General features: G+C 42.9%; 1 protein-coding gene across 1 annotated transcript in view; it reads right to left on the reverse strand.

The window, feature by feature from the left end:
* Positions 1 to 11,233: 11,233 nt before the first annotated feature.
* The window catches only part of NOL10 (nucleolar protein 10), an 81,188-nt gene continuing 66,641 nt past the window's right edge, over positions 11,234 to 25,780 (reverse strand). Inside the window, exons 20-21 of the mRNA XM_075598354.1 lie at positions 14,590 to 14,692; positions 11,234 to 11,632 (exon numbers count right to left, since the gene is read on the reverse strand). Of these exons, the coding sequence (XP_075454469.1) occupies positions 11,513 to 11,632; positions 14,590 to 14,692 (223 nt within the window). The 3' untranslated portion in view covers positions 11,234 to 11,512. The remainder of the gene's footprint in view (positions 11,633 to 14,589; positions 14,693 to 25,780) is intronic.

Raw genomic sequence — 25,780 nt, forward strand, 5'->3', positions numbered from 1 at the left:
TGACTGTGGTCTGGAACTTTCTCCATTTGTAGACTGACAGCGGATTGGTGGAGTCTCAAATCCTTAGAAATGGTTTTGTAATCCTTTCTAGACTGATGAGCATTAATAACTGCTTTTCTGAGGTCCTCAGTGATTTATTTTGATTGTGGCATGACGTGTTTCCGCACACCTATATGGTGAAGGCCAATCTCACAAAATGTCTTATCTTTACATCGGTTGGGGCCTCCCAAACTCACACCTGAAGATCTACCTAATTATTTAAACACCTGATAATTATCACTTCTAATTTTGCTGATAAAACCAGAGTTTCACTTAATTTTGCACATACCCTTAATTACTCATTGTTTGTCAAATTCATACATCGTGTTTCAAAAGACACAAAATTGGTTACTATAAATCCTATTAGATATTTAAGAAAAGCCTGCTTTTGATTCAAGAAGGTTATCATTGGAATACGATGGAATTTCCGTTATTATCATTGGGGTTCACAAACGTTTTCTTGTCAGTTTCTTTATTTTATTTCAACATATTGCTATTAAAGCAGCACTCCTGGTTTTATTTTTTGTTTAGGTTTGAAGCAGGGAGTCTCTGGTGCTGAACCGCATTAATTTCAGCTTCAAGGCCCCACTGTTTCCCGAGATTCTTACCTCCATAGTGGGTTCCGGTAGCAGCTCCGGCTGGTATAGTTGGGGCTACCATGTATTTATGTATGGATACAGGGAAATTGGACCCTCCAAAAAGATGCAGATCGCCAAGAATGGGAATGGACCACCGGGGTAGTGGGAGATTTTTTCCTTTTCAGTATTAGAGACCTTTGTATGGTGCTTTGATGCAAATTTGGCTCTCTCCCTCCAGTATTACCAGGCGAAAGGGAAATCTCCATTTGTATTTTAGATCATGGCTTTGGTGATTGGTTGAAGTTCCCGTCCCTTGGCTAGTGTTGTCTGGGCTATGTCTCAGGATATTTGGATCTTGTGGCCACCCTGAATGATGTCCCAGGAGTTTTTAAGGATTTCTTCCACTATTTGGATGTCATGTAGCAGTATAATATCCGTTGATTTGTTAGGTGGGGCTGTACCTGGGGCTGAGACTCTGTGGATCCTGTCGAATAGTAGGTGTGCCTCTATTTTGTCCGGCAGAATAGCTTTAAAGAGGGTAGTAATATGGTCTCGTAGTTGGGTTGGGCCTACCGTTTCTGCTCTTCCCCCGCAGTCGTATGTTATTTCCGCATGAGCAGTTTTCAGCATCTTCTTCGCCTTCCTGGAAGTATCTCATATCGTAGGTATCGTATATCTGCATCTGACTCCTGCTGGTTCTCTAATATGTCCTCTATTCGCTGTTCATTAGCGTCTGTTCTTTTTTTACCTCTGTAATTGAGGTCTGTATATTCTGGTGTAGGGTGCATTTTATTTCCTGTAGTAGGGTTTCTAGGTTTGTGCTGGTAAGTGGTGGCTCCTCATGTGAACTGCCCTTGGACTCCACAAAACCATGGGGCGAGCCGCCTCTTCCTAATTCTGCATGGTCTCTGTCCCACTTCCTAAAGAAGCTCTAAATCACCTGTGAAGCGATTTTCTTGGACATCGGGGTATTAAGCAATTATTTTCATGTCTAATGGGGTCCGAGGGAGAGGGCTTACTATTTGCACATTCATTATATTTTCTTCAGTGTGCTCAGTGTGGAAGGAGGTCTCGGATTACGCGGCTGCACGCAATGCATGCGAAACTTAAATTCATTTTTAACGTTAGTTTGTAAAACATTGTAAGCCGAGACATTGGACTGGTTTGATTTTTCTCTGGCCGATGTAAGCTCTTCCGTACAGGGACTCCTTTTCCTAATGTTACTTTTATGTCTGAAGCGCTTATTCCCATTGTGTGTTACATTTATGTCACGTGTATTACTGCTGTGAAGCGCTATGTACATGGATGGCGCTATATAAATAAAGCTATACATACCTACGTCACTGCGTGCAACAAGAGTTTGCATGGGCCAAACCCCCTTCTGCCCCTCCCTTACTTATAGACTCTAATAACGACAGGGAGAGAAGTGTAGGGAGAAACACCCCTACAAATCCTCCTCACATATCCTCTTTCTATCCATGCTTCTCCTCCTTGCTTCTGGGGATATCTCTCCCAATGCTTGTCCCTGCCTTATTCCTACATGCGCTCATCCTCGCCTTCCACATGCAACTTCTACTCCTTCTGGTGTCAACCCCTCCAACCTCACACCCATCCCCTGCCACCGTCCCTCCTCTCTCCCTTTCTCCTGTGCCCTCTGGAATGCTCGCTCCCTTTCTAACAAATGCCTCTCTGTACATGACTTTTTTCTCTCTCACTCTCTGCTCCTATTTGCTGTAACTGAGACCTGGCTCACTCAATCTGACACTGCTCTGGAAGCTGCCCTCTCCTATGGTGGCCTTTCTTTCTCCCACACTCCGCGCACTGATGGCAGGAGTGGAGGTGTGGGGCTCCTGCTCTCCTCTCTTTGCCGTTACCGAACCCTTCCTATTCCACCATCTCTTGCTTTTCCCTCCTTTGAGGCTCACACTGTCCAGATCTTTTCTCCTCTCCCTGTCCATGTGGCGGGGCGGTCATTTTTCACCCACCTACCTCTACTCGTCCTCCTTCTGCCTTTCTCTCTCACTTTGAATCCTGGCTCTCTTTCTTTCTCTCCTCAGATTCCCCTGTTCTTCTCCTTCGGGACTTCAATTGTCACATTGATGACCCCTCTCACCCTTGGGCTTCCCACTTTCTCTCTCTAACCTCTTCTTTTGGCCTTCAACAGTGGACTGCAGCCATCTCCCACAAGGATGGCCACTACTTAGACCTGGTTTTCACTAAAAACTTCTCTCTCTCCGATTTCTCAATTTCCTCTTTTCCTCTCTCTGACCATCACCTCATCTCATCTCTCTATCTCGCTTCTCCCCTTCTCCACCTCCATTTACCCCCCCGGTTCTGTAGAAACCTGCGCTCTATTCACTTACCTGACTTTAAGTCCACTTTACGCTCCTCCCTCTCCTCTCTCAGCTCTGCTACAGACCCCGACAACCTGGTCAGGAACTACAACTCTGCCTTATCCTCCTCTCTTGATCTACATGCCCCACTTTCTTTCTGCTGCCCTCGCCCTTCTAATCCTAGACCCTGGCTAAATTCCCACACGCGCATGCTGCGTTCCTCCACTCGTTCCTCTGAACGCCTCTGGAGGAAATCTCATACTCTCGCAGACTTCCTTCACTACAAATTTATGCTGTCCTGTTTCAACTCTGCCCTCTCGCAAGCTAAACAAGCCTACTTTTCTGCACTAATCAACATGCACAAGTCTAACCCACCCGACAGTTCTCTGTCTTTGATGCTCTACTCAAATCACCCTCCTCTGCCTCTCCTTCCTCCATCTCCGCTCATGACTTTGCTGACAATTTTAAGGAAAAGGTGGAATCCATACGTCAGAACATCCCCTCTGTTTCTTCCTCCCATCCTACACCTCTTCCAAACTCTCCTCCTGCCTTCCTTGACTCTTTTTCCACTATCTCAGAGGAGGATGTGTCGCTGTTGATCGCCTCTTGTCCCTCTACCACTTGCTCTCTTGACCCTATTCCCTCCCATCTCCTAAAACCTCTTGGTCCTTATAATCCCTACGCTCACACAAATTTTTAACTCCTCCCTCTGCTCTGGAATCTTTCCATCCTCCTTCAAACATGCAACAGTTATACCATTACTCAAAAACCGCAAGCTTGACCCTACCTGTCTTTCTAACTATCGACCTGTCTCCCTCCTGCCTTTTGCCTCTAAACTCCTTGAACGTCTTGTATCCTCTTGCTTGCTCCAATTTCTCAACACCTATTCTCTCCTAGACCCTCTACAATCTGGCTTCCGCACTGCTCACTCCACGGAAACAGCCCTCACTAAAATAACTGATGACCTCCATGCTGCCAAAGACAGAGATCATTACACTTTGCTCATATTACTCGACCTCTCTGCAGCATTTGACACCGTACACCACCCTCTTCTCCTTCACATTCTCCATACTCTTGGTATTCGGAACAAAGCTCTATCCTGGATCTCATCCTACCTCTCCCATCGTACTTTCAGTGTCTCTTCTGCTAACACCTCCTCCTCCTCTATTGATCTCTCTGTGGGGGTACCCCAGGGATCTGTATTGGGACCTCTTCTATTTTCTCTGTACACACTCTCTCTAGGTGACCTAATAACATCTTTTGGGTTTAAATATCACCTCTATGCTGACGATACACAAATGTACTTTTCAACACCCGACCTTACACCTGCTGTACAAACCAAAGTTTCTGAATGTCTCTCTGCTATATCATCCTGGATGGCCATCCGCCGCCTTAAACTCAACATGGCTAAAACAGAGCTCCTCATACTTCCTCCCAAACCTGGCCCTACTACCTCCTTCCACATTACTGTTGAAACTACGATCATTCACCCAGTAGCCCAAGCACGCGGCCTAGGGGTCACACTCGACTCCTCTCTCACATTCGCCCCTCACATTCAAAACATATCTAAAACTTGTCGCTTTTTCCTCCGCAATATAACAAAGATACGCCCTTTCCTCTGTTGCTCGACTGCTAAAACTCTGACTCAGGCCCTCATTCTCTCCCGTCTTGATTACTGTAACCTCCTGCTGTCCGACCTTCCTGCCTCTCACCTGTCTCCCCTACAATCTATCCTAAACGCTGCTGCCTGAATCACTCTACTCTTTCCTAGATCTGTCTCAGCATCTCCCCTCATGAAATCCCTCTCCTGGCTTCTGATCAAATCCCGCATCTCACACTCAATTCTCCTCCTCCCTTTTAAAGCTTTACATTCTTCTGCCCCTCCCTACATCTCAGCCCTATTTTCTCGTTATGCACCATCCAGACTCTTGCGTTCTTCTCAAGGATGTCTTTTTTCTACCCCCTTTGTATCTAAAGCCCTCTCCCGCCTTAAACCTTTTTCACTGATTGCCCCACACCTCTGGAATGCCCTTCCCCTCAATACCCGACTAGCACCCTCTCTATCCACCTTTAAAACCCACCTTAAGACACACTTGCTTAAAGAAGCATATGAATAGCACTGTGGATATTACTGGTCACATGTTACATAAAGCTTGGCCCCCTGCAGACGCACTTACCAGAATTCCCTCCTACTGTCTCTGTACGTTCTCCCTACCTACCAATTAGACTGTAAGCTCCTCGGAGCAGGGACTCCTCTTCCTTAATGTTACTTTTATGCCTGTAGCACTTATTCCCATGACCTGTTATTTATATTATCTGTTATTTATTTGATTACCACATGTATTACTACTGTGAAGCGCTATGTACATTAATGGCGCTATATAAATAAAGAAATACAATACAAAGTGTAGATGAAGCACAATTGACAACCAGGCCCCCATCTAGCAGCCCTGAAAAAAAGGAATGTGTGTATAATTTACACAGTAACGAAAAACAGGGAAGGTAGCGCTAAAATGCAAAAGTGCTGATAATTATACTAAATTAAGTGTAGAGTGGCGGCTGCCTGTGATATAACACTGACCCCCAGGTCAGAGAAACAACATGTGACTTGAAATATTCGCCGCGTTATGGACGTCCATTAACCTTTTTTCCCCTGAGGAAGGAAGGTTTACTTCCGAAACGCGTAGGGTGGGATCTGCTGGCCCTGCTGCTCACTCCAGTGACAACTACCGACAGAACTACATTGTATACGTCGTTTGGACGTCCAGAACGCGGCAAATCTGCCGCTGCTGTTTACATCTTTGGCGAGATCCCGGTCTGGCGAATCTGCGGAGGCGGTTCCTCCTGCTCCCGAGCTGACTGCGCACCGAGGTCTGAGATCCCGCGACCGGGAGGCGAACAGCACAGAAGAGAGTACTGAGGGACATTACATTCGCCACACAGAGGAGACGCAACGAGCCGGTTAACACGAGAGGGGATACTCTCTGATTTATCCACTGCCCAATATTATCTTACGTCTGGTAAGCGGTCACTTCAGCTTCAGCAGCAGCATTTCTAGCAGACCTAATTTCTGTTTTAACTATGGTTATGTCCTAATATGTTGTTTTAATATTAAATGTGTTTTATTTACCTGTTGTTTTCTCCCAGCTCTTTGTTTAACTTTGTTTTAGTTATGTTTTTTGTATATTTGGTTTACTGCATTGATTCAGTGCCAATTGTTTAACAATATTACGCTATATGTGTTTTCATTTGTTTTTATTTATATGCAAATCCTCTTCGTTTGGAGCACATCCCTACACCTGATCCAGCACCTGATCCAGCACCTGATCCGGGTTGTATATATCCTTTTATTTATTTTCTGGGGTTATGTGCGGGGCGCCATAGATATAATATTTCAAGTCACACTATAATTTACACGGTATCAAAGGCAGTGAAATAATTGCTATAAACATGGCTGCATTTGTTTGGGGAAACCAGTTGAATTGTGATATAACCGGTTTTATTTGTTTAGCTACCAGGAAATACACCCGTTGGTGAACCAGCAATTATAACGGTAAAAAAAACCCTGATTTTAAACAACTGCTTTGGTAATCTGAAACTATTTGGACAACTACAATTATGGATATTGGAGAGCAATAAAACGTAATTGGTCAAACTATCATTGCTATTTATCAAAGTTTCCTAGTAGTAGCTGAAGAAATAGAGAGGGAGATGTACAGTAGAACAACTTCTTACTTTGCAAAGGGTAATTTTTCTCTTGATACGTCTGGTGCGTTCTTGTGCAGCTGGAAAGCTTTGATAAATAGCCTTTCATGTCTTCCGACCCCATTTTTGTGTTCAATTTCTCTATTTGACAGACAATATTCCAGAAGGGGATAGCGACTTTTCCACTTTCACTTCCAAATATCCTCTCGGAGACAACACTTCCCCATTTCAGGCTTATTACTGAGACTGGTGCATTCCTGTCTATCAACAAGGAGTCAAGTGAAACCTGCAGCGATGGATAATAAAAGTGCTGTACTGTAAGTCTCCCTTTATTCCTGCTGACACCACTGGCAGATTTAGTAGACCTTCAATGGTAGTACAGTATATTTGAAAAAGCTGCATGTGCTGCTGCAACCACTCACTGCCAGAAGTTGCAAGTATTAGTTTCCCACATGGAATCCATTTTACAGAGCTAGGATGAAGGAAGAACGGATTCTAATGACTATTAATCTGTTATTCATGGCTGCAGTGGAATGTTTGTCTATTTATTTTTATTCAATACAAGGCACATGGATTCCCAACTTCTGTGAATTAGTGCATGATAATAAATAAGGGGGGGGGGAATAAAAGGTTAGGAGACTGATTCATGTGGACAGGTTTGTGCATTAATGTCTTGTCATTCAAAGTGTAAGTGAAAAACATTGCGCTCCCAGAAGAGTTTATTTTGCCGATGGCTTGGAAGGATAGGTAGAACTTGGGAATAGGACGACCATTTGCAGTAACAGTTACTTTATTTAGTCATTAGTAAAAAAAAATGTTTGCTATTAAATCACTTATCAAGAAAGGGATGTTGTCAAATGGTCAATATATGATATATATATATATATATATGATATAGACCAATTATACCTTAAATCAACATCAAATGTAATAGCTCGCTCTGTAGAACTTGATCATTCTTAGGCCACGGCCCCAGTGAGCACAGGCGTGTGAGCAACGCGTGGCCTTCAGCCAAGCGATCCGAGCACTGAGGATCCGAGGCGTGGCAGGGGCGCGGCCATGACATCACGCGGCTGGTTCATGCTCACTGGCTGTTTCGCCGCCGTGACCGTGGCTCGGCCTGCCGCGCCAAAGTCAATTTTTTTGACTTCACAAAATGTAGTCGCGCCACTCGTGCTTGATCATGTGCGTGCACGCACTGACTGGGGCCGGCCCCATGGGGGACCGTATCTCATTCGCGCCGTACACACAGCCGCGAGCAGTGGGGACGAGGCCTAAAGAGGACAGGCCTGGAGGGGGGGGGAAGGGGGTTTGGGGAAAGTTTTCCTTCGCGCAGGCCACATTACTGTTAATACTCATATTGTGGACCAAAAAATACTTAGATCAATATTGATCAATACATATTATAGATTTCTTAATAAAGCGGCTACTGTCTGAAAGGTAGCAGATCGCAAATAAACATTCAGCGCCGATCTGCTTGGTTATAAAAAAACGTAGGCTGCAGAAGCCGACCCAAAAATAATATTACACTGCGCTACTGAAAGTATATGTACCTTTTTCTTTGGCTATTTAGTCAGGTGCTACACATTGGCAAGATTGCTGCCTTTAGGTGTTTACTGTACCTTGTTCATCTTTGCCCTACATGTATGCAGATTGTTATGAGAGCTGACTTATTGCTAGCTATCGTTTGCTCCTCCTGTTATACCTAGTGGGCTCATCTGTACACGAATAGTAAATGCTGTGTACCTATAGTGACCATGTTTCTACAGATTGTTTTTTTTAGAATACATATCTTAATATCGTTCTCAATTGTAGCGTGGTCGTGGGGAGTTCGTCTAGGAATTCCCTTCCTCCTAGTAGGCTCAACTCCTATTTTTGCCAGGCTATCCAGCTTAATTTATCACCCTACCCATTTTAGGGTTGGTAATTTTTGCTATATATTACGTTTCTACTGCATGAAGCTTGGGTTCTCAATTGGGAGTTTTTTTTAACACCCTATGTTTTACATTTTGTACTAATAAAAGTGTTTTTAGATTTGTTATCATATCACACTATGGATGTTCTAGCGCTGTTCATTCTTTAGTTAACATTTATTACATTATATATTGACAGTGAGAATGAGTGCTGTTAAGTAGGGTATTTTCTACTGGTCCAATCGGCTCATTCTGGGACGATTTGGTCTACCAGTTTCTAAAAGTATGTATTGATTAAGCCTCAGAACCACGTCTCTGCATCTTTTGGGGTCATCAAATCTTGGACCAAAGGCTCTGTGAGCTGTCCATCAAAAGTTCACCATCTTGTAGCTGGGGGGTCAATTTACAAAAACAGCCTCTTAAGATATGGCTGAAAGGCTTCCACAGACACTGTCTCAGAGATATGGCAGATTCGTAGGTTCTGTCTTCACTGGCTGTTCTCCATACCGTCCCTCATAGCTCTTATCTCTTTGTTGAGACGCAGGACCTCGTCGTCAGTATTCACCATTTTTTTTTTAAGGAAACGTCCATCTTATTTTCCAGTTCTGTAGTTCTTTTGGCCAGTAAAGAGACTTCTGCTTTAAATTCCTTTACAGCTCTATCCAGGGCTGACTGAAAGCCTGCTTGCATATCTTTGAGCAGGTTCTGGAGGTCCTGCTTTGTGATTACGATGTCTCCCTCAGCCTTATTATTTTCACTTTCAGTGGCAACTCTGACCTCTTTTCCTGCAGTGCTTTTCTCTGCAGTGTTTCTTAGGGTTGCCCTTCTCTCAGAAATTACCCCCTCTGGTCCCAGTCTCTCACCTTCCAAGTGTGTGTTCGCCGATGCGTGCTCAGATCCATCTTTATTTTACTTGCTTTCATCCGCCGCTGACTGCCTGCGGCTGAAGCGGGAGAGATCCGTGGTCCCCGACTTAAAATCCTTCTTCACGGACATCCCCGCTAGTTCCGCCGGTATATCACACGGGAGTTTGTGCGCCGATCAAGGGGTTATAATGTAGTATGGCAGCGGAGTGCACGGAGCATAGCTAGCCTGCGTGCATTCCCGCTGACAACACGCGTGCGCCCCCTAAAATTACCTTTCAAAAACAAACTGAAACCTTTGCCTTAAACATAGGAGTAGGATGGCATATTTAAATCAACACACAACTGTTTTTTTTTTAACAACAGATAAACCATTCCAAGGGAAAATAGGAGGCGCTCAGGCAGCAAATATGTAGTCAAATGCTCACTCTTGGTTTATTACAAAAAAACTAAAACAGGTACAATCACATTGTATACTGTATATGCTCGGTTAATTTTCTAGTTAATCAAGAGCAAGCAATTTGACAACATCCTCGCTGCCCGGGTTCGTCGTCGTTTCCTTTTAACCCTTCTACATGCTGCCAGCAGGATCCAGGTTTGGGACACGGATCGACAAGGACAGAGCACCAGGCCCTTCTCCTTCATAGACTTATGAGCATTGGAGCGCCACTTACACCTTTATGCAGATTGTACAACCTTGTTTTTAAACAGGATTTTAGCCAGATTTCACAGTGCAGGGCCTCATTGCTTCTACACCAGGGGATCAACAATTTTGGGAACAGTGCACTCTTATACTCAACAATTGGAAGAGATCCCCAAAATTAACAAATACTGCCAGAGAGCCATACATGGCCTAACCAAGAACTCATCGGAATAGTGTCAATTACGGATGGTCTTATTTGGAGGAAGCTACCAGGGATACATACAGCATCAATCCACCAATTCGAAATCCCCACGTGCTTAAATCTGTTCTCACATCATGAACACTCAAAGAAAAAGCAGATGCTCGGACAAATAATGCAAAAAGTGTGATTTCTTTTGGCATTTCTGTATAAAACTGAACACACTGCTTGCATCTTTAGCAAACTTAAGCTCTATAGACCTTGCCTTGCAAAAATAAAACCTATTTGCTGCTTGTATATGAGTTTGTTGAAGTTCCCATGTGTAATAAAGATGAATCAGTTCTGGCACCAGTGAAGTCATTGCATTCTTATAAGCATTAGCAGAATTCTTCCAGTACATCTCCCTGTGATGTCTAAGTGATGTAGTGTTTTATTTATAAGGGTAGAAACAGTCATTGTCTGTTCCAATACTCCTTGAGGTTCGAGGAAAGATCGTCATTTCCATTGTGTTTCAGTCTGTAAAGGTTTTAGTCCTTGACATAATCGTCTTTAAATCTAAGATGTTAAACTAAATTGTTTGTAGTTACCACTGTTATTATCCTGTTGTCTTTAAGGCTTTACACCTTCACATACAGATTAATGTTAATTTCCATGACAAGTCACAATTAAAAGTGCTCTTCAGTCACGTCAATACAGATGCGAGTTTAAATTAACGATGTAAATTACTTATACAGTATATGGCGAATCCCATCAGCACAGATTAAAAGAACTTAAACACCTGGACTCCATTATTTTATTGCCTATGTAGGCAATTGGTTCAGGAAGAAGCCCGGTTCCCACCTTGTTCATCAGTCTGTTACAGCTGATCCGACTGAAGGCCTGTACCTGTAGAAATGCTACCCCCCCCCACCCCGCCCCCCAACCCCCATGTGACAAATAAAGGCAATAACCTTCCGAAAGTAAAAATAAAATCAGCGCTTTATTAAAATAGCATTGTTCATAGACATTGCTTCGTCTGTGACTTCTCATTTATTGGTCACAAAAAGTCGCAAAAAAACACTTGTCTGTGAGCTGTAAAAGGCTTGTGGAGAGAGGCCTTTGATTCAACAGCCAAAAAGCCCCTTGCTTCACGCTGATTTAATACACAGAGACTTTATGCTCATGTTTTATTTGATTGTTCCAAAACTTAAATTACTCTCTTTTTAACATAGGAATCCTTGAGTTGGATAGGCAGTACTCTCAATAAAATGGCCGTCCTTTTGCAGGTTTGCTCCTGAGGTGCCCCGCCGAGCGTCTCAGCTTTTTGCGCTCTTCTTGGTGCTGCTTCTCAGCTTCCTGTCGTTTCTTCTGTTGTTCAGACTAAAGAAGGAAAAAAAAAAAAAAAAACAACACTATTAATTTGCAACTCTGGGCTAGAAATCTGCTTGTTATACAAACCATTAAAAGCTTCCGGATGCTGCTTTCTACACAAATATTGACCAGGCAAGATATTTTGAGAATATTTTGGCGGTAGGGGGTAGCCGACCTTCATTAATAAAGGTCACGCCCGGCTGGCTGCCCCCTAAAAGCGTATGTCAAGGGCTGAAGTGTCAGCTCTTGGGTCTAGTTGTGTGCCTTGATGTATTTCCCTATATTTTTGTTCCCATTTTACGGGCCCCTGCAGGAATGTAAGCTAGGGATGCCAGGTATAGCTAGGATCCCTCTTAGGAAATAGCTGCAGGACAGGGACTTTGGGAGAAGGAGATTAAGGGTGGATATTAGGGAGCAACTAGGGTTAAAAAGTGTATTAAGTGTTGCTGTCCGGGGTCGCAGGTAGTACTGTTGTTACCCGCAAATAGTGTAGAATTTGCGGGTACCCGTCTGTAGATAAGGAGGGGTGGGCTATGGAAGTCCAGTGTAAGTCTATGGGGAATCTGTGCTCTGCGACAATGTTCTAGGAAAGAGTTGTATTTCCAGCCCAATGTTAAAGCAGAGTAAAAGAAAGTGACCTGTTTTGAGGCTTTTCGTGTATCCGGTGTCCTTGAGACATGAAACTTTGGGAGTGTAGGTTTTAGGTGGGATATTTGGGTCGAAATGTATTCATTTGTTTGCAGGAGTTCGAGGGACAAAGTTACCGAAGGTCCAGTAATTCTCCCCGGCGTGCAGGCATAATTTGTGGTTGCGCGAGGTGAATTACACCAGGGCTCTCCAATGTCCCCCACAATCCTGGTTTTCAAGCCCAGGTGTACCAGACCCATTTCCCTCACAGGTATAAGGTTCCCCAAGGTCTATTCTTTATTAAAGCATGTTTTATACTGTAGGTATTAATGTTTGATACAGTATGTATGAGTGTCTATGTCGTCAGCCTGGGCATTTACATAGGTGCCAGGATGTCTGCATAGACATTGAAGTTCAAAGGAGGTCCAGAGGTGTGAGAACCGTTTGGTGAGAAGGGAAAGGCTAAGTGTCAGTTCCAGAGAACAGGGGGCATCCCACTGGGGCCCCTTGGTGACTGCCAGACCTGGTGGAGCCGGCAATGGGTTAGCTGGGGCAAAATGCTGCTTGTGGGCGCATTTCCCATTGGCAAATTCATATTTCCCGCCCACCCGTAAACTGAAACGTTTGCGCGCCCCTGCTCTAATCTACTCATCATCAATCTTGCAAGCAAACCCTGTCACAATATTAAAGTCAATATTAAAGTCAGTGTGCAGAACTGCATTGGTGGCATAGCCGTCTATCTTCATACTACTTTCCGAAACCGAGGCATACAATGCCTTGCATCGCGCTATACATGGCATTTTGGCCGCGGCTGTGGGAAGCAGCTTAGCCACCAACACTTCTTCTGCACATGCAGGCTTTTCCAGCATTCCTCATTTTTCACTCGTCCCAGAATAGTGGATTTCTGTAACCCTGAAAACTATATTTAATAAAACTAATAATGACAGCGGCTTTAAATGTAAGGAGGTGATCAAGTAAATACCCTGAATCAGACACTGAAGAATTCAACATAAGTGAGTAACAGACTTTTGCATGTTAACTCACAGCTCCTTTTTGCAGCAACTTTATTCATTAATATTTAAAATATTTAAATGTTTTCAGAACGCCATATAAACAATATTCATTTTAATGCCAGATTTTCAATTCTGAACACTTCAATTCTGAAGTCTTTATAGATTTTGAAAGCATAATTAAAAGATATATAGATATTTACCACATCAATTATTTGATTAATCCGATTGCCAATTCTTGGAGTCAGGAAGGAATTTATTTTTCCCCTTATGAGATATCATTGGATGATATGACTCTGGGGTTTTTTGTCTGCCTTCCTCAGGATCAATAAGCAAGTATAGATAAAGGATAAAGTATCTGTTGTCTAAATTTACGTACGTCTTTTTTCAACCTCATCTACTATGTAACTATCACACAGTCCGTACATTAAAAAAAAAGTGTTAATTCAACCTGCATTTTGGCAAATGCCGAAATATCTCTAATGTGTGTCGAAGTGTCGGGTTTGCTTTTTAAATCTAACGAGAAAAATGTTTTCCGGTTCTTTATCTAGAATGAAATATATTGCCAGAAATGCCTGCAGCAACACTTCCCACTACTGCACCAATTTCCAATTTATGTTGCTAAATGATTTTGCACGGTTGTTGACACGAGCCTGCAATGTACTACAGACATTTCCCATGCAGAAGAGCCTCAAAAGCATTGTATGCTCCTCTGGCAGTGAGCAGATAACATTGTGCAAACAAAGCCCGACAATGAGCTTACTACTTAAAGGAGGGTTTGCTAAGTGGGACTGGCACTTTAAACTATGAGCATATAACCTAAAAATGTAACACGGGGGACCAAAATGAGCATGTAAACTGAGAAGGAAAGACTTAAGGGAGCATGCCAACTGCTGTAACATATACTGCCAGCCCTTGTACTGCTCTGTCACCGACTGGCTACCTAAAAAAAGATTAGTGCAGTTGCATAGGCAAATTCTTTACATGCTAAATTTAAAACAGGCCGTGCTTACTCAGAACCACGACTCATGGTACCAGTGAGGGAAAGATGAATGGACTGTCGCCTAATACATTCACTGCTCGGAGTAAGAGAGGAGAGCTATCCAGCATTCTTGGTAGAATATTGTGCAGCACGGTAGGCCCCCTCCCCTCTGAGGACATATCCTTCCATCTTGTCATTGAATAAGAGTTCCTTTATCTATACACGAGGACCTTTTTCAGATATTTTCCCTCAGTCTTGTTCCTGGTCTTATTATGAAGTTATAGAATAAAATAAATAAACACAGTAATTGCATGCGTCAGTCCCACCACCGTTCCCGTCCGTCTCACCTTTTTCAACGTGAACGTTAACTGTTTGCTGCCCACGGCAGTATCAGAAACCTCTAGCGTTCCAAGTTTTTCTTCCACCTTCAATCGATCTTCAAGGGTTTTCCTGCAAGAAAGAACCACAATTGTAATCAAATTACCAAATTATTGTAAGGTCTCGCAAAAAAACCCCAACAATATAAAAAGGTATGTAGGATTGTGTAGGTGTATTTATTTTTTGTTTTTGCATGAGCCAAGATAAACTTGAGGTTTCTATTTCTAGGTTGTTACTTTTTTTTTTTTTTTTTTTTTTAACTTAAAACCTGCAAGGTCACTTTAACACAGCACTAATAATAAGCACAGATCATACTCACAGATGGCCGTCAGGATTCATTTTACTACCAAACAAAATGTTTGTAACGCTGTTACTCAATGAAATACCTGTAATATAATTCCAGGTCATGACCTAAATGAAAATTATGCCATGCTTGGCATGTATTTGACAGTTTTTATGGTTTAAAAAAATGTCAAATTAAAAAAATGTCACTAATGCAGAAATCGCAGGGTAGTTTGCACTGTAAACTTACACTTCTGAAGACGGGGGAGACTAATGCCTTCATTGAGCTATGATAAGGATGTACAATAAATTAACGGAGTCAGGGTCTCAAGTGATAAGACCACTATATACTAGGATTTCTGGCCACGGTTGGGCCTACATTGCCTAAAGTCATGTGCCCAAGGCCTCCTTTTATTTGAGAGCACAAAAACTGCAGCACAAGTTTGAGGGCAAATCACAGTCAGGATGTTTGCAAATCACAGTCTATTTCTACAGACAGCATTGTTCCTGATTAGCTGCATCAGCGGTGCGCAAACCAGGGGGCGCAAAATTTTACAGCGGTCCAGCCCCCCCTCCCCCTCAAGGCATTTAAATGAAATGCCGGGGGCAGTGGGGCCATGTGACGTGCTGCCAGACCCGAGCAGGGGAGGAGAGCAGGTTTGGGGGGGGGGGGGGGGCAGGAGGGAAACTTTGCCCACCCCTGAGCTAAATACCCACAGGCATAAAATTATCAATTCTAACAAACAAATTTTTCTAGCAAATAAACTTGGGAGAAAAGGAAACAAAAATGTTTACTGTATTGATCTCTCCATCGTCCTTTACACGGTGCTTGCGTATGAAGCACTAAACACCTGCACTGATCACGTGCTGTACTTTAACATTGAAATTTTGCATAAGCCCCATTGAAACACATTAGCCGTCAGCGGGGTCTGCAGAGCAATGCATTAGAAACCCTGCAGGCAGCGAAGTGATTATCAATAGATGCATAATAATAATAATAATCATAATATAAAACTGGGACGATACAAGGAGCTTTCAAAAGAACTATTCATCCCAAGGACAGTACAAACGATACAGGGCCATCCCTTAAGGTTGGAGGAAAGGAGATTTCACCAGCAACAAAGCAAACGGTTCTTTACAGTAAGGGCAGTTACAGTGTGGCATTCATTACCCATGGAGACTGATGGCAGATACAATAGATATCTTTCATAAAAAGGTTGGACATATTTTTTTTTGTTAGAAAGGAAAGGAATAGGGATATACCAAATAAGTAAACATGGGAATGATGCTGATCCAGGGAGAAATCTGATTGCCAATTTTTTATGAGAAGACATTGCAGGATGTTTCACTGGGGTTTTCTGTTTGCTTTACTCTGGATCAAAATACTGTTAATACAAATATAGGATAAGTATCTGTCATCTACATTTATCATAGGTTAAACTTGATGGATGTACAGGTCTTTTTTTTCAACCTCACCGACTATGTAACTATTTAACCCATTCTACTGAGCGGTCTTTCAAACCAGAGCACCAGGAATGTCCCTTCAATTCCGCCCTTAAAAGTTGCCCATGTAAAAGCTCTTTAGGAGAAGCAGCTGGTGCTGAAAGGTGTAAACTGAATAAAAGTTATTCCGATTCGGATTGTGTGTCTACCAGCAATTTCACATATTTATTTTACAAGCATTTGCATCTAAAACGCCCACTAGAAAAAAAAAAAAAAAACATTTCTATATAAAAAAAATCAAACAAAATGTTAGCATATGAAATAATTGTTTAAAAAAGCAAGAGGGTAAGTTACAGAAACACTAAGGCCGCGCTTATAGCCCTGGCGACGCTGACTTCACGCTGCGGTCGCTGAAAAAAATCAAATTGAGGTGACTTACAGCGATCGCGACCAAGCCGTCGCATCGCTCCTACTATATGCGCACGCGACATATTCAATAAATTTGTTTTGACGCGACGTCGCCGTCACTATAAGCGCGGCCTTATAGAGAGAAACCCTATTGTGGATGAGAACTCCCTCCTGTCTAAAACTATATTACAGCCTGGGGAGACACACACACACACACACACACAGAATGAACATGGCAGACCAAAAATGGTTCTGTGAATTTAAGGTATTACCTTTGAGGTAAAGAAACTTACGGGGTTAAAAGTGTTTAGAATACATATAAAACATCATGTTCATTTTGGGGGAGGGAAATGGCTTTCTATCCCTCCCATCCAAACAAAAACAAAAATACCAAGCATGGCACACAGAACACCACGAGACACAATCTTTCCCTTCACCTTCAAACTTTATCTCTAAGGAGAAAGTAACTAGCGTGAGACGATTAATGATGGTATTGTTATGACCTTGAAATAGACCAGAAGTTCAGTGGCCTTGCGAACTTCACATTTTAATGAGGAGAATGTTTACTTGCAAACTGAAGTTGACACATAGCACAGAGAACCTCTGTATTTCTGTGCATGTTCATGCCAATCCAAATCAAACCCGTATTAAAAAGGATCATATACACGCACACGCACACGCACAGACACACACGCACGCACGCACGCACGCAGATGATCCCGCAATTACAATTTTGTTAAAAAAAAATATATATATATATATATATATATATATATATATATATACATACATACATACAGTGGTCGACAAATCACCAACAAAAATCTACTCGCCACCTAGTATCACACGTGTGCTGCTTGGGCCAATAGGAGCTCGCCACGATGTTAAATCCACTCGGCCGGGGCGTGCAAATGTATAGGTTTGTCGAACACTGTGTGTGTGTGTGTGTGTGTATGTGTGTGTATACAAAGTAACATCGCCGGAAGAAGAGATCAGTGTATCTCGAAAGCTCGCACAAATAAAAGCATTTAGTTAGCCACAGAACGGTATCATCTATTTATTTTTTGATTATTGAAGCTCGGCTAACACGGTACTGATACACACACACACACACACACACACACACACACACACACACACACACACACACACACACACACACGTATATATATACATATATATATATACACATACACACACACACACACATATATATATATATATATAGTGGTTGACAAATCACCAAAAAACCTACTCGCCACACAAAAAAAATCTACTCGCCACCTAGTACCAAACGTGTGCTGCTTGGGCCAATAGGAGCTCGCCACGATGTTAAATCCACTCGCCCGGGGCGAGCAAATGTATAGGTTTGTCGAACAATATATATATAATCTGCAAAATCGGGCGGGATTGCTACTTTAAAATGTTTGTTTGTGTTGTTACTGCTCTGATCTGCTCTTAATGTAAAATATGCCCTTCCAATTCTTAGGGGTAATCCCGGTTTTCGATTTGCCTCTCTGGTCCAAAAACTTTAGTGGTAGGTACTGATCACAGCAGTTCAAATATCAAATATATTATAATAATAATAAACAACTTTATTTCATATAGCGCTTTTCTCCCAGTGGGACTCAAAGCTTCACAATTACAGTATAGTGCGCGGTACGCAGCATATAGGAATGTTACAGACACAGTCCCTGCCCAGATGAGATTACAAGCTATATGTTTGGTGCCTGAGGCACAGGGAAATAAAGTGACTTGCCCAGGATCACAAGGTTCCCCAGCTTCAAACGCAGTGTCATTGTTTACAGAGTCTGGTCTTTACTCACTGAGCCACTCCTAGAAATCTACACTTCTACAAATCTGTACAGATACTCAGGAAGTCCCCTGCATCTAAATGCAGCCTGTTTGTTATCAGATCCACCTTCTATTGAATGGCAAAAAAATATATAATAATACAGTATGGGGGAGCTAGAAAAACCCCCAATGCTGTTCAATGGAACTACAAGTGAGAATAGTAGTTGTTTGCCCTGTTTTTAACCAGATAAATGTTTAACCTGTGGAACTGAAGTGAGGAAATGAAAAAACATCACAGCAAAGCACAACGATGCAGCAGTGATGGAGAAGAATTATCGAATGAAAGAACTGGTGCTCTGAAGATCAACAAAAGAAGAAGTTAAAGGCGCCATTAAAAGTAGTTTATCTGAACGCTTGAAGGTGGTGTGCTTTAAATATTTTTTATTTTCGTATGATCTTGTTTTTACGAGGAAATCTGCGTGTAGAAACACATTAAAAGAAAGGGACTGTTTAAGGTATTAGGCGAACATGCATCACCTAAAATGTTCCTCGACTTATCCTTTTCCATTTTGCCTTCGAAGAGTTTTTGTATAAAACAAACTAGGAATATTTTGCATCCTTTTTTCCCCTCCAGTCTGGCTATTTTAACGCAATCTGCTTCATTCGGTTTTCTGCCATTGTGCCCTGAGCTCAGATTTTCCTCCAAAGTTCTTGTACAAACTTCTTCTGTGTGTGCTGTTTGCTAAGCCTCCGAGCTAACCGTGGCAGGAGATCAGTCACTGGCACTGTCTGTGATCAGGGATTCATGCATCAGACAGAAGTCCTACTTCTCGCCCTTTGAAAAGGCCGGTGAGAATATGGCAGCTGACCTGTTATTCTTTAGCGTGATTGCTTGCGACACTAATTTGGTCCCCAAAAAAAGAAGGATGGTGTGGAGAGGCAAGATATCGAGGAAATACTGATCTATTAGCCCTGTATAAGGGAACGAAAGTAGCTGGCATCACAGTCTTCTATATAGAACAGTTTTCTGCGTAATAGGACCCATATAGATCAGTATTTTTTCTTATCTTTTCTTTTTTTTTATAGCAGATTTAGCTTTTCGATGTAGGGTCTCTAAAAGCATACTTGGGGACATTTATCCAGATTTTTGTAGCCAGGCAGAGCCAAAAAGTTATTTACTTGGCTCTTGAATTGAGACAAAAATGCTGGCTCTGCTTTTGCACTAATGCATTATTAAACAGAAATCTATTTTGTAACCTGTGCCTGGGGCCTTGTGCTTTTAAACTCTTGTACAACTATAATAACTTTATTTCATATAGTGCTTTACTTCCAATGAGACTCAAAGCACATCACAATTACATTAAAGCTGAACCCCGCTATAGCGCGGTGCTTGGGGTCCAAAGAATGTGAGCGCGTTATACACTGGCGACACACTTTATCCGAGCTTGGCTAGTCCCACGAATTCGGGTATACCCGGGTGTATTGAGGTTTGTGACTGTTTTCTGCCCGAGTACATTGAGTTATTTTCCAAGCAGGGATTGAAGCATTTTATTCCCGCTGGCTGCAATACTGCACAGTATATATATATAAACTGCATTACAATTCATGAATTTATGCCATCTGGTAGACACGCGAAGCATTGCAGCCTATTAAATCCTAATCATTATCATTTAACAGATCAGCCGCCCATCAGCCAGGCATGAACCCAGGCTGGGAAGGCAAATGCAACGGGGCTTGTCAGAGGTTAGGAGTGGCGCATTCCAGGTATCTGCCAGGTACATACCGGGTATTTGCTCGAATAAAGTGTGTCGGTGCAGTATGCGGATTATGTAAAAAAAAAAAAAATTTACCGCGAACATTGCACTGCTCAGGGGTTCCGCGGCCGCCGGAGGGGGAGAGCTGGGATAACTCTCCCAGCTGTCCCAGACACTGCGGCACAGCGGCACCCCCACGCAGGACTTACCCGGCATCTGCATCAGCTGGCAGCTCTCTCTCCCTGGTAACCAGCATCAAATGATGCCTCGGGACGTCACGTTGCTATGGCGACGTGACGGCATATTACCCCGCTGCGTCATTTGACGCCGGAGCGGAGGAGGAGGAGGGGGCGCAGGCAGCAAGCTCCCTGCCACATGACAAGCAGGGAGGATAGAAAATGGCATGGTAAGAGATCTGCTGCTTATTATTGGGAGCCACGCTCACACTGCGTTATAAGCAGATCCGCGATGTATCAGATCGCGCTATAACGGGGTTGAGCTGTATAGTGCGTGGTAATGCAGCACAGAGGATTTTTACAGACAAGGTCCCTGTCCAAATAAGCTTACCATCTGTGTGTACCTGAGGCACAGGGAGATAATGTCAGTCAGTGACTTTATTCTATTTATTTTTTTTCTTAACCCCCATCTTACTATGGTCATGGGGTGTGCAATACTATTTTCATTCTCTGCAATTGCTGGGTTTTGACATTGGATGAACAATGTAAAAAATAAGACGTAGAATCTAAATGCATTTAAGTGGCATTAAAAATGATTACACTTGCTTTTAGCAAATGTTGTCCCAAAACATTTATAACCCCGCCTCCCCCCCACCCCCTCTACCAAGATATCTTTCAATCCCATGGTCGCTTTATTAGAGGCTTCCTCATTTTCCGCCTCCTCCGTGGTATATTTGAATAATATTTTATACCCAGTTGTGACTTGATTTTTAGTCCAAAAGCATCCTAAATGGGCAGTTACACTTAAGACAAGTAGATTGGTGCTTCAGCAAAACAGCCCTCAGCAATATTATACCGTCTATGATTTGTTTCATAACCGTATGTGAAATATAATCCTGGAAATTCTACTATTAAAAAAAAAAACAACAACATCAAGTATCATTGTTTTTGTTATTGGCCAGTTAAGGATTAACATTTATGTAGATAACACATCCATATTCAAATAGAAGTAAAAAAAAGGGCTCAGTTATCAAGAAGCTTTAAAAAAACAAAACCTTGTTAAAATGGAAGAACTGGTAAGATAGAAATGATCCGATCAGTCTATAAAACGCTTCTTAAGAAAACAGCATGTCCATCATTTTTAAGCTCTCTACAGTGAATCGGAACTTTTTTTATTTATTGTTAAAACAGCGACGCGCACACGCACACCTCTTCAGGGCGGGGACTCCTTTTCCAATTGTTTAATGTCAAGCGCTTATTGCTATTCTGTTATAATATTATGTCACGTGTATTGTAAAGTGCTATGTACCTGGATGGCGTTATATATAAAGATATATAATATATATGTGTATAAGTTATGGTGGGTGAAAAATAAGTCAAAACACCTCCACCGTTATCATATAGCAAATAAAAAGATCACTTGTGAGCACTTTCACATGTCTTACACAGGTCTGCAACCCTGCCCTTCACCATTTATCTATTTATTATCACCTAGCATACAGCGTTTCCACTGCAGCAAGGGATTCTGGGAAATGACATGCAAATGAGCACACCGTGTCATCTTTTGCCTGAAATCCATTTTTACATGGAACCCTTTTAAGCCAATACACACGTGTATACATACACACATACATATGTACATATATCCACACTTATTACTATCTTCTCTTACTCATGTGAACACAAAAAGAAGTCCCAGTGAAATGAAATTTTCAATGTCCAGGACAAGAATTCATTGTCAGTGTAACCCCCTGTAAACAGCACAGGCTATACCTATCTCCCTTCTACTGTGGTAAGTCCTGTTAAGATCAGGCACCAGTAATCATCCTGGGTTATCCCCCTTCATAGCCCTGCCCTGAGTGGTAGATGCAGGCCTGGACTCTGCTGCAGGCGTGAGCAAGAGGGGAGGTCCTGCTGACATCACGAGAGGCGGGGCTAGCTCTATATTTAGAAGCCAACTCCTGTGAGTTGGAGTTAGTGTTACGCCAGAGTTAGTTACGCCGGAGTGTGTGATACCGAGAGTCTGGAGCTGCCGGTTAGTTATGCCGGGAGTATGCAGTCCAGTTAGTATGCCGTGAGTCGAAGAGTCCTGCGGATCGGTCCGAGGAGTTGAAGGAGACTGCGGTCTCCCCTGCGCAGAGTGCAGGAGCAGAGAGAGAGAGGAGCGGAGATATTCAGCTTCCGTTAATAGGGCTGATAGAATTATAGACTTGGTGGACCAATGCCCTCACCCCACTGACAGGGGTGATGGGGAGAATACAAGACCCACCGCGAGGATAACCTCGGGGGTGGGCCACGCGGTATTGAAGCCCTAGCCCAGACCATCCTGTCGGAGAAGAGACATGGAGGGAAGGAGAGGAGGAATTATCTGTGCGAAAGGAGAGCTGAGTAATACGTACAGCTTGGCTGTTGTTGTTGCGGCTACTGGACGCCACTACTGTTGGGAGTTGCTGATCTGCCAATAAAAGAGACTATCCTTTGTTACCAAAGACAGTGTGTGACTTGGAAAGTACTACCCTGGGACCCAAGGGGTTCTTCTATACCGGTCCTGTCCCATATTCCTGGGAGTATAGAAGATGGAGGGGCTGCACCACTAAGAGATCATGGAGGCTACCACCCCAGAAGCCCGGTCCTGGCTCCCCAATAACATCGCGGGAAGCTCAGGCCCTCCTGTTCCTCACAGGTACGCACCGCACCGCATGTAATCTGCCCCCATGCACCCTAGACACCACCGTAGAGTCTGGGGAAGGGGGGAAGCAGGGTTACATCTGGAAAAAAGATATATAAGCGCTATGTACATTAATGGCGGTATATAAATAAAGACATACAATACAATAAAATAATTGCTGCTGGGGGTCAACCTTGAATGGGCAGCCAATTGAAAGCCATGAAATCATCTGGCAAAGATATCATGGCTTCCTATATGGTGACCCCATGGCCATCTTTGTTCCTCCTTTTGGGTATCAAAAATAAGCACTAAATTCCTAAAGAGCAAAAGATGCATCCGATGTGCAGCACCGGCGTATGCTTGAAGTAGTTTGCTTTCCCTGCGCCCATTAGTGGAAGGGACTGGATCTTTCTGATTGAGAAAAAAAATGTTCATCAATATTCCCCTGGAGCCAAAAATGACCTGGGCATTTAACAATGGAAAACGCCATCAGGATGAAAGAGAAATGGCAAGACGAACCGACCAAGTAACGAATATAATGAGCCGGCCACGTGACGCAAACTGCTCATTGAGACGCATGCAATCCATGTGTCTTTCCAATGGGTCTCTGCTCCGCCTTGGCCACAAAATGGGCTAAATACTTAAACGTACAGACTTACTTGCATCTGTGAAAGACGTGCATGTTGTTTGGGGAAGTAAATATAAATTCATTGAATTTACAACAGTTGCTTTTCCAGCACAGAAACTTCATTTTTTTTTTTTTACCATTAAATAATGCACCCTTAATAGTCTAGTCGGCCCTTCAGACCGCTTGCTGTGCTTTTCTCCATCGTCAGTGCCTGCTACTTGCCATCTCCCTTTTCCCCCTTAATCATTTATGAAAGGCTTTTTGTCATAATGAATTCCTGTTTGCCCACTCTCGCTACGAGAATGGATTGCAACTGCAACACACATCCGCTCTCCTCCTGCTGCTCGCTTCCAAATCACTCAGACATTATTCATTACAAGTGAAAGTACAAAAAGGGTACAGCATGTCTACTTCTTCATACTAATAAAGAAAAAAAAACCTGCGCTCAGCAGCGGATCTGTACATTGTTTCAAACATTCACACGATTAGTCAAAGTAATTGTTCTACGCTGTAAACGCATCTATTTTCTTTTGAATATGCCATGTCATCCCTGCATAAGAGTAACTTAGAACTCAAAAGGTGTAATACTGGAACCTCCTAAAAGGCTTTTGAGAAAGGCCCCTATATGGCTTCTAGCACCTTGGAGCACAAATAACTGCACCTGCATGTCCTAATTCTATATATAATCCTACATGTCTGTTGCGCAGTGCCAGCACTTTCTCAAAGAGTTTATATTGGTCATAGATATTGGTCATAGAATAGGACATGTTTACTAGTAACGACAAGGTAACCATGAAAAATGACTACCATGGAGGGGACATGGTAATTGGAAAGTTATCATAGGATCAACATGGGTACAGGCTATTATGGTGTGATTGGTATTTTCTGTAATTATTTGGATGTATATAATAATAATAGCATGTTCTTGAATAGCGCTGCTAGTTTTACGTAGCGCTTTATGGTGTGACTGGTATTTTCTGTAATTATTTGGATGTATACAATAATAATAATAATAACAACAATAATAGCATGTTCTTGTATAGCCCTGCTAGTTTTACGTAGCACTTTACAGAGACATTTTGCAGGCACAAGTCCCTGCCCCGTGGAGCTTACAATCTATGTTTTTGGTGCCTGAGGCACAAGGAGATAAAGTGACTTGCCCAAGGTCACAAGGAGCCGACACCAGGAATTGATCCAGGTTCCCCTGCTTCAAACACAGTGCCTCACTGAGTCGCTCCTTCTCCTTATACAATATCATTTTTGTATCTTTGACAATCTAATTTTTCCATTTTATTTTTGGTTGTGATTATATAATGTCCTGTATATGTATGTCACACAGTGGTTTATAAAATTGAAAAATGTGAAAATAATTTTTTTTTTTTAAATTGTATTATTCCACTATATTTAACCCATTGACAACACCAACACCAACACCATGAGTTCACTGTGGTCCTAGTAGGTACTGCTCCCTTGTGCCACATCTTCTGAACACGGGTTAGAAAACAAAATGATACAGCTCCTCGCACATCTGTGTGTTACAGGTTTGTCCCGTTCCCCGCTGTCTTTTCCTGATGATTACTGTATCTCTGTCGTGCTGACCGTACTACTGAAGCCCATTTCAACAAATGACCTACTTTGGTCAACAACAAAAAGCACTTGTTCCTACACGTGTCTTCCCCCCCCACCCCCTCTTTTCCTACAAACTCTAGCAGAATTAAAGCATTTCAATTCTCCCATACCATCTCTTATACCAGCGCTGCGCAAACTTTTTCAGCTGCGGCCCCCTTCATGGGAGCCGCAGCGTACGCGCGTGCGCCCCCCCCGAAGGCATGGCTTCAAATGACAATGTGGGTCACGTCACGTAACCCCCACCGCATCATTTGACGCGCGTTGCCATGGCGACGCGTGACGTCACATGACCCCCGCGGCAGCATTTGACGCCTCATTCCATGGCGACGCGTCGCCGAAGACCCGGCTGCCAGTAGGTAAGTGAGGTTACAGCCCCGG

Source organism: Ascaphus truei, chromosome 4, assembly GCF_040206685.1.
Source record: "Ascaphus truei isolate aAscTru1 chromosome 4, aAscTru1.hap1, whole genome shotgun sequence".
Lineage (NCBI taxonomy): Eukaryota > Metazoa > Chordata > Amphibia > Anura > Ascaphidae > Ascaphus > Ascaphus truei.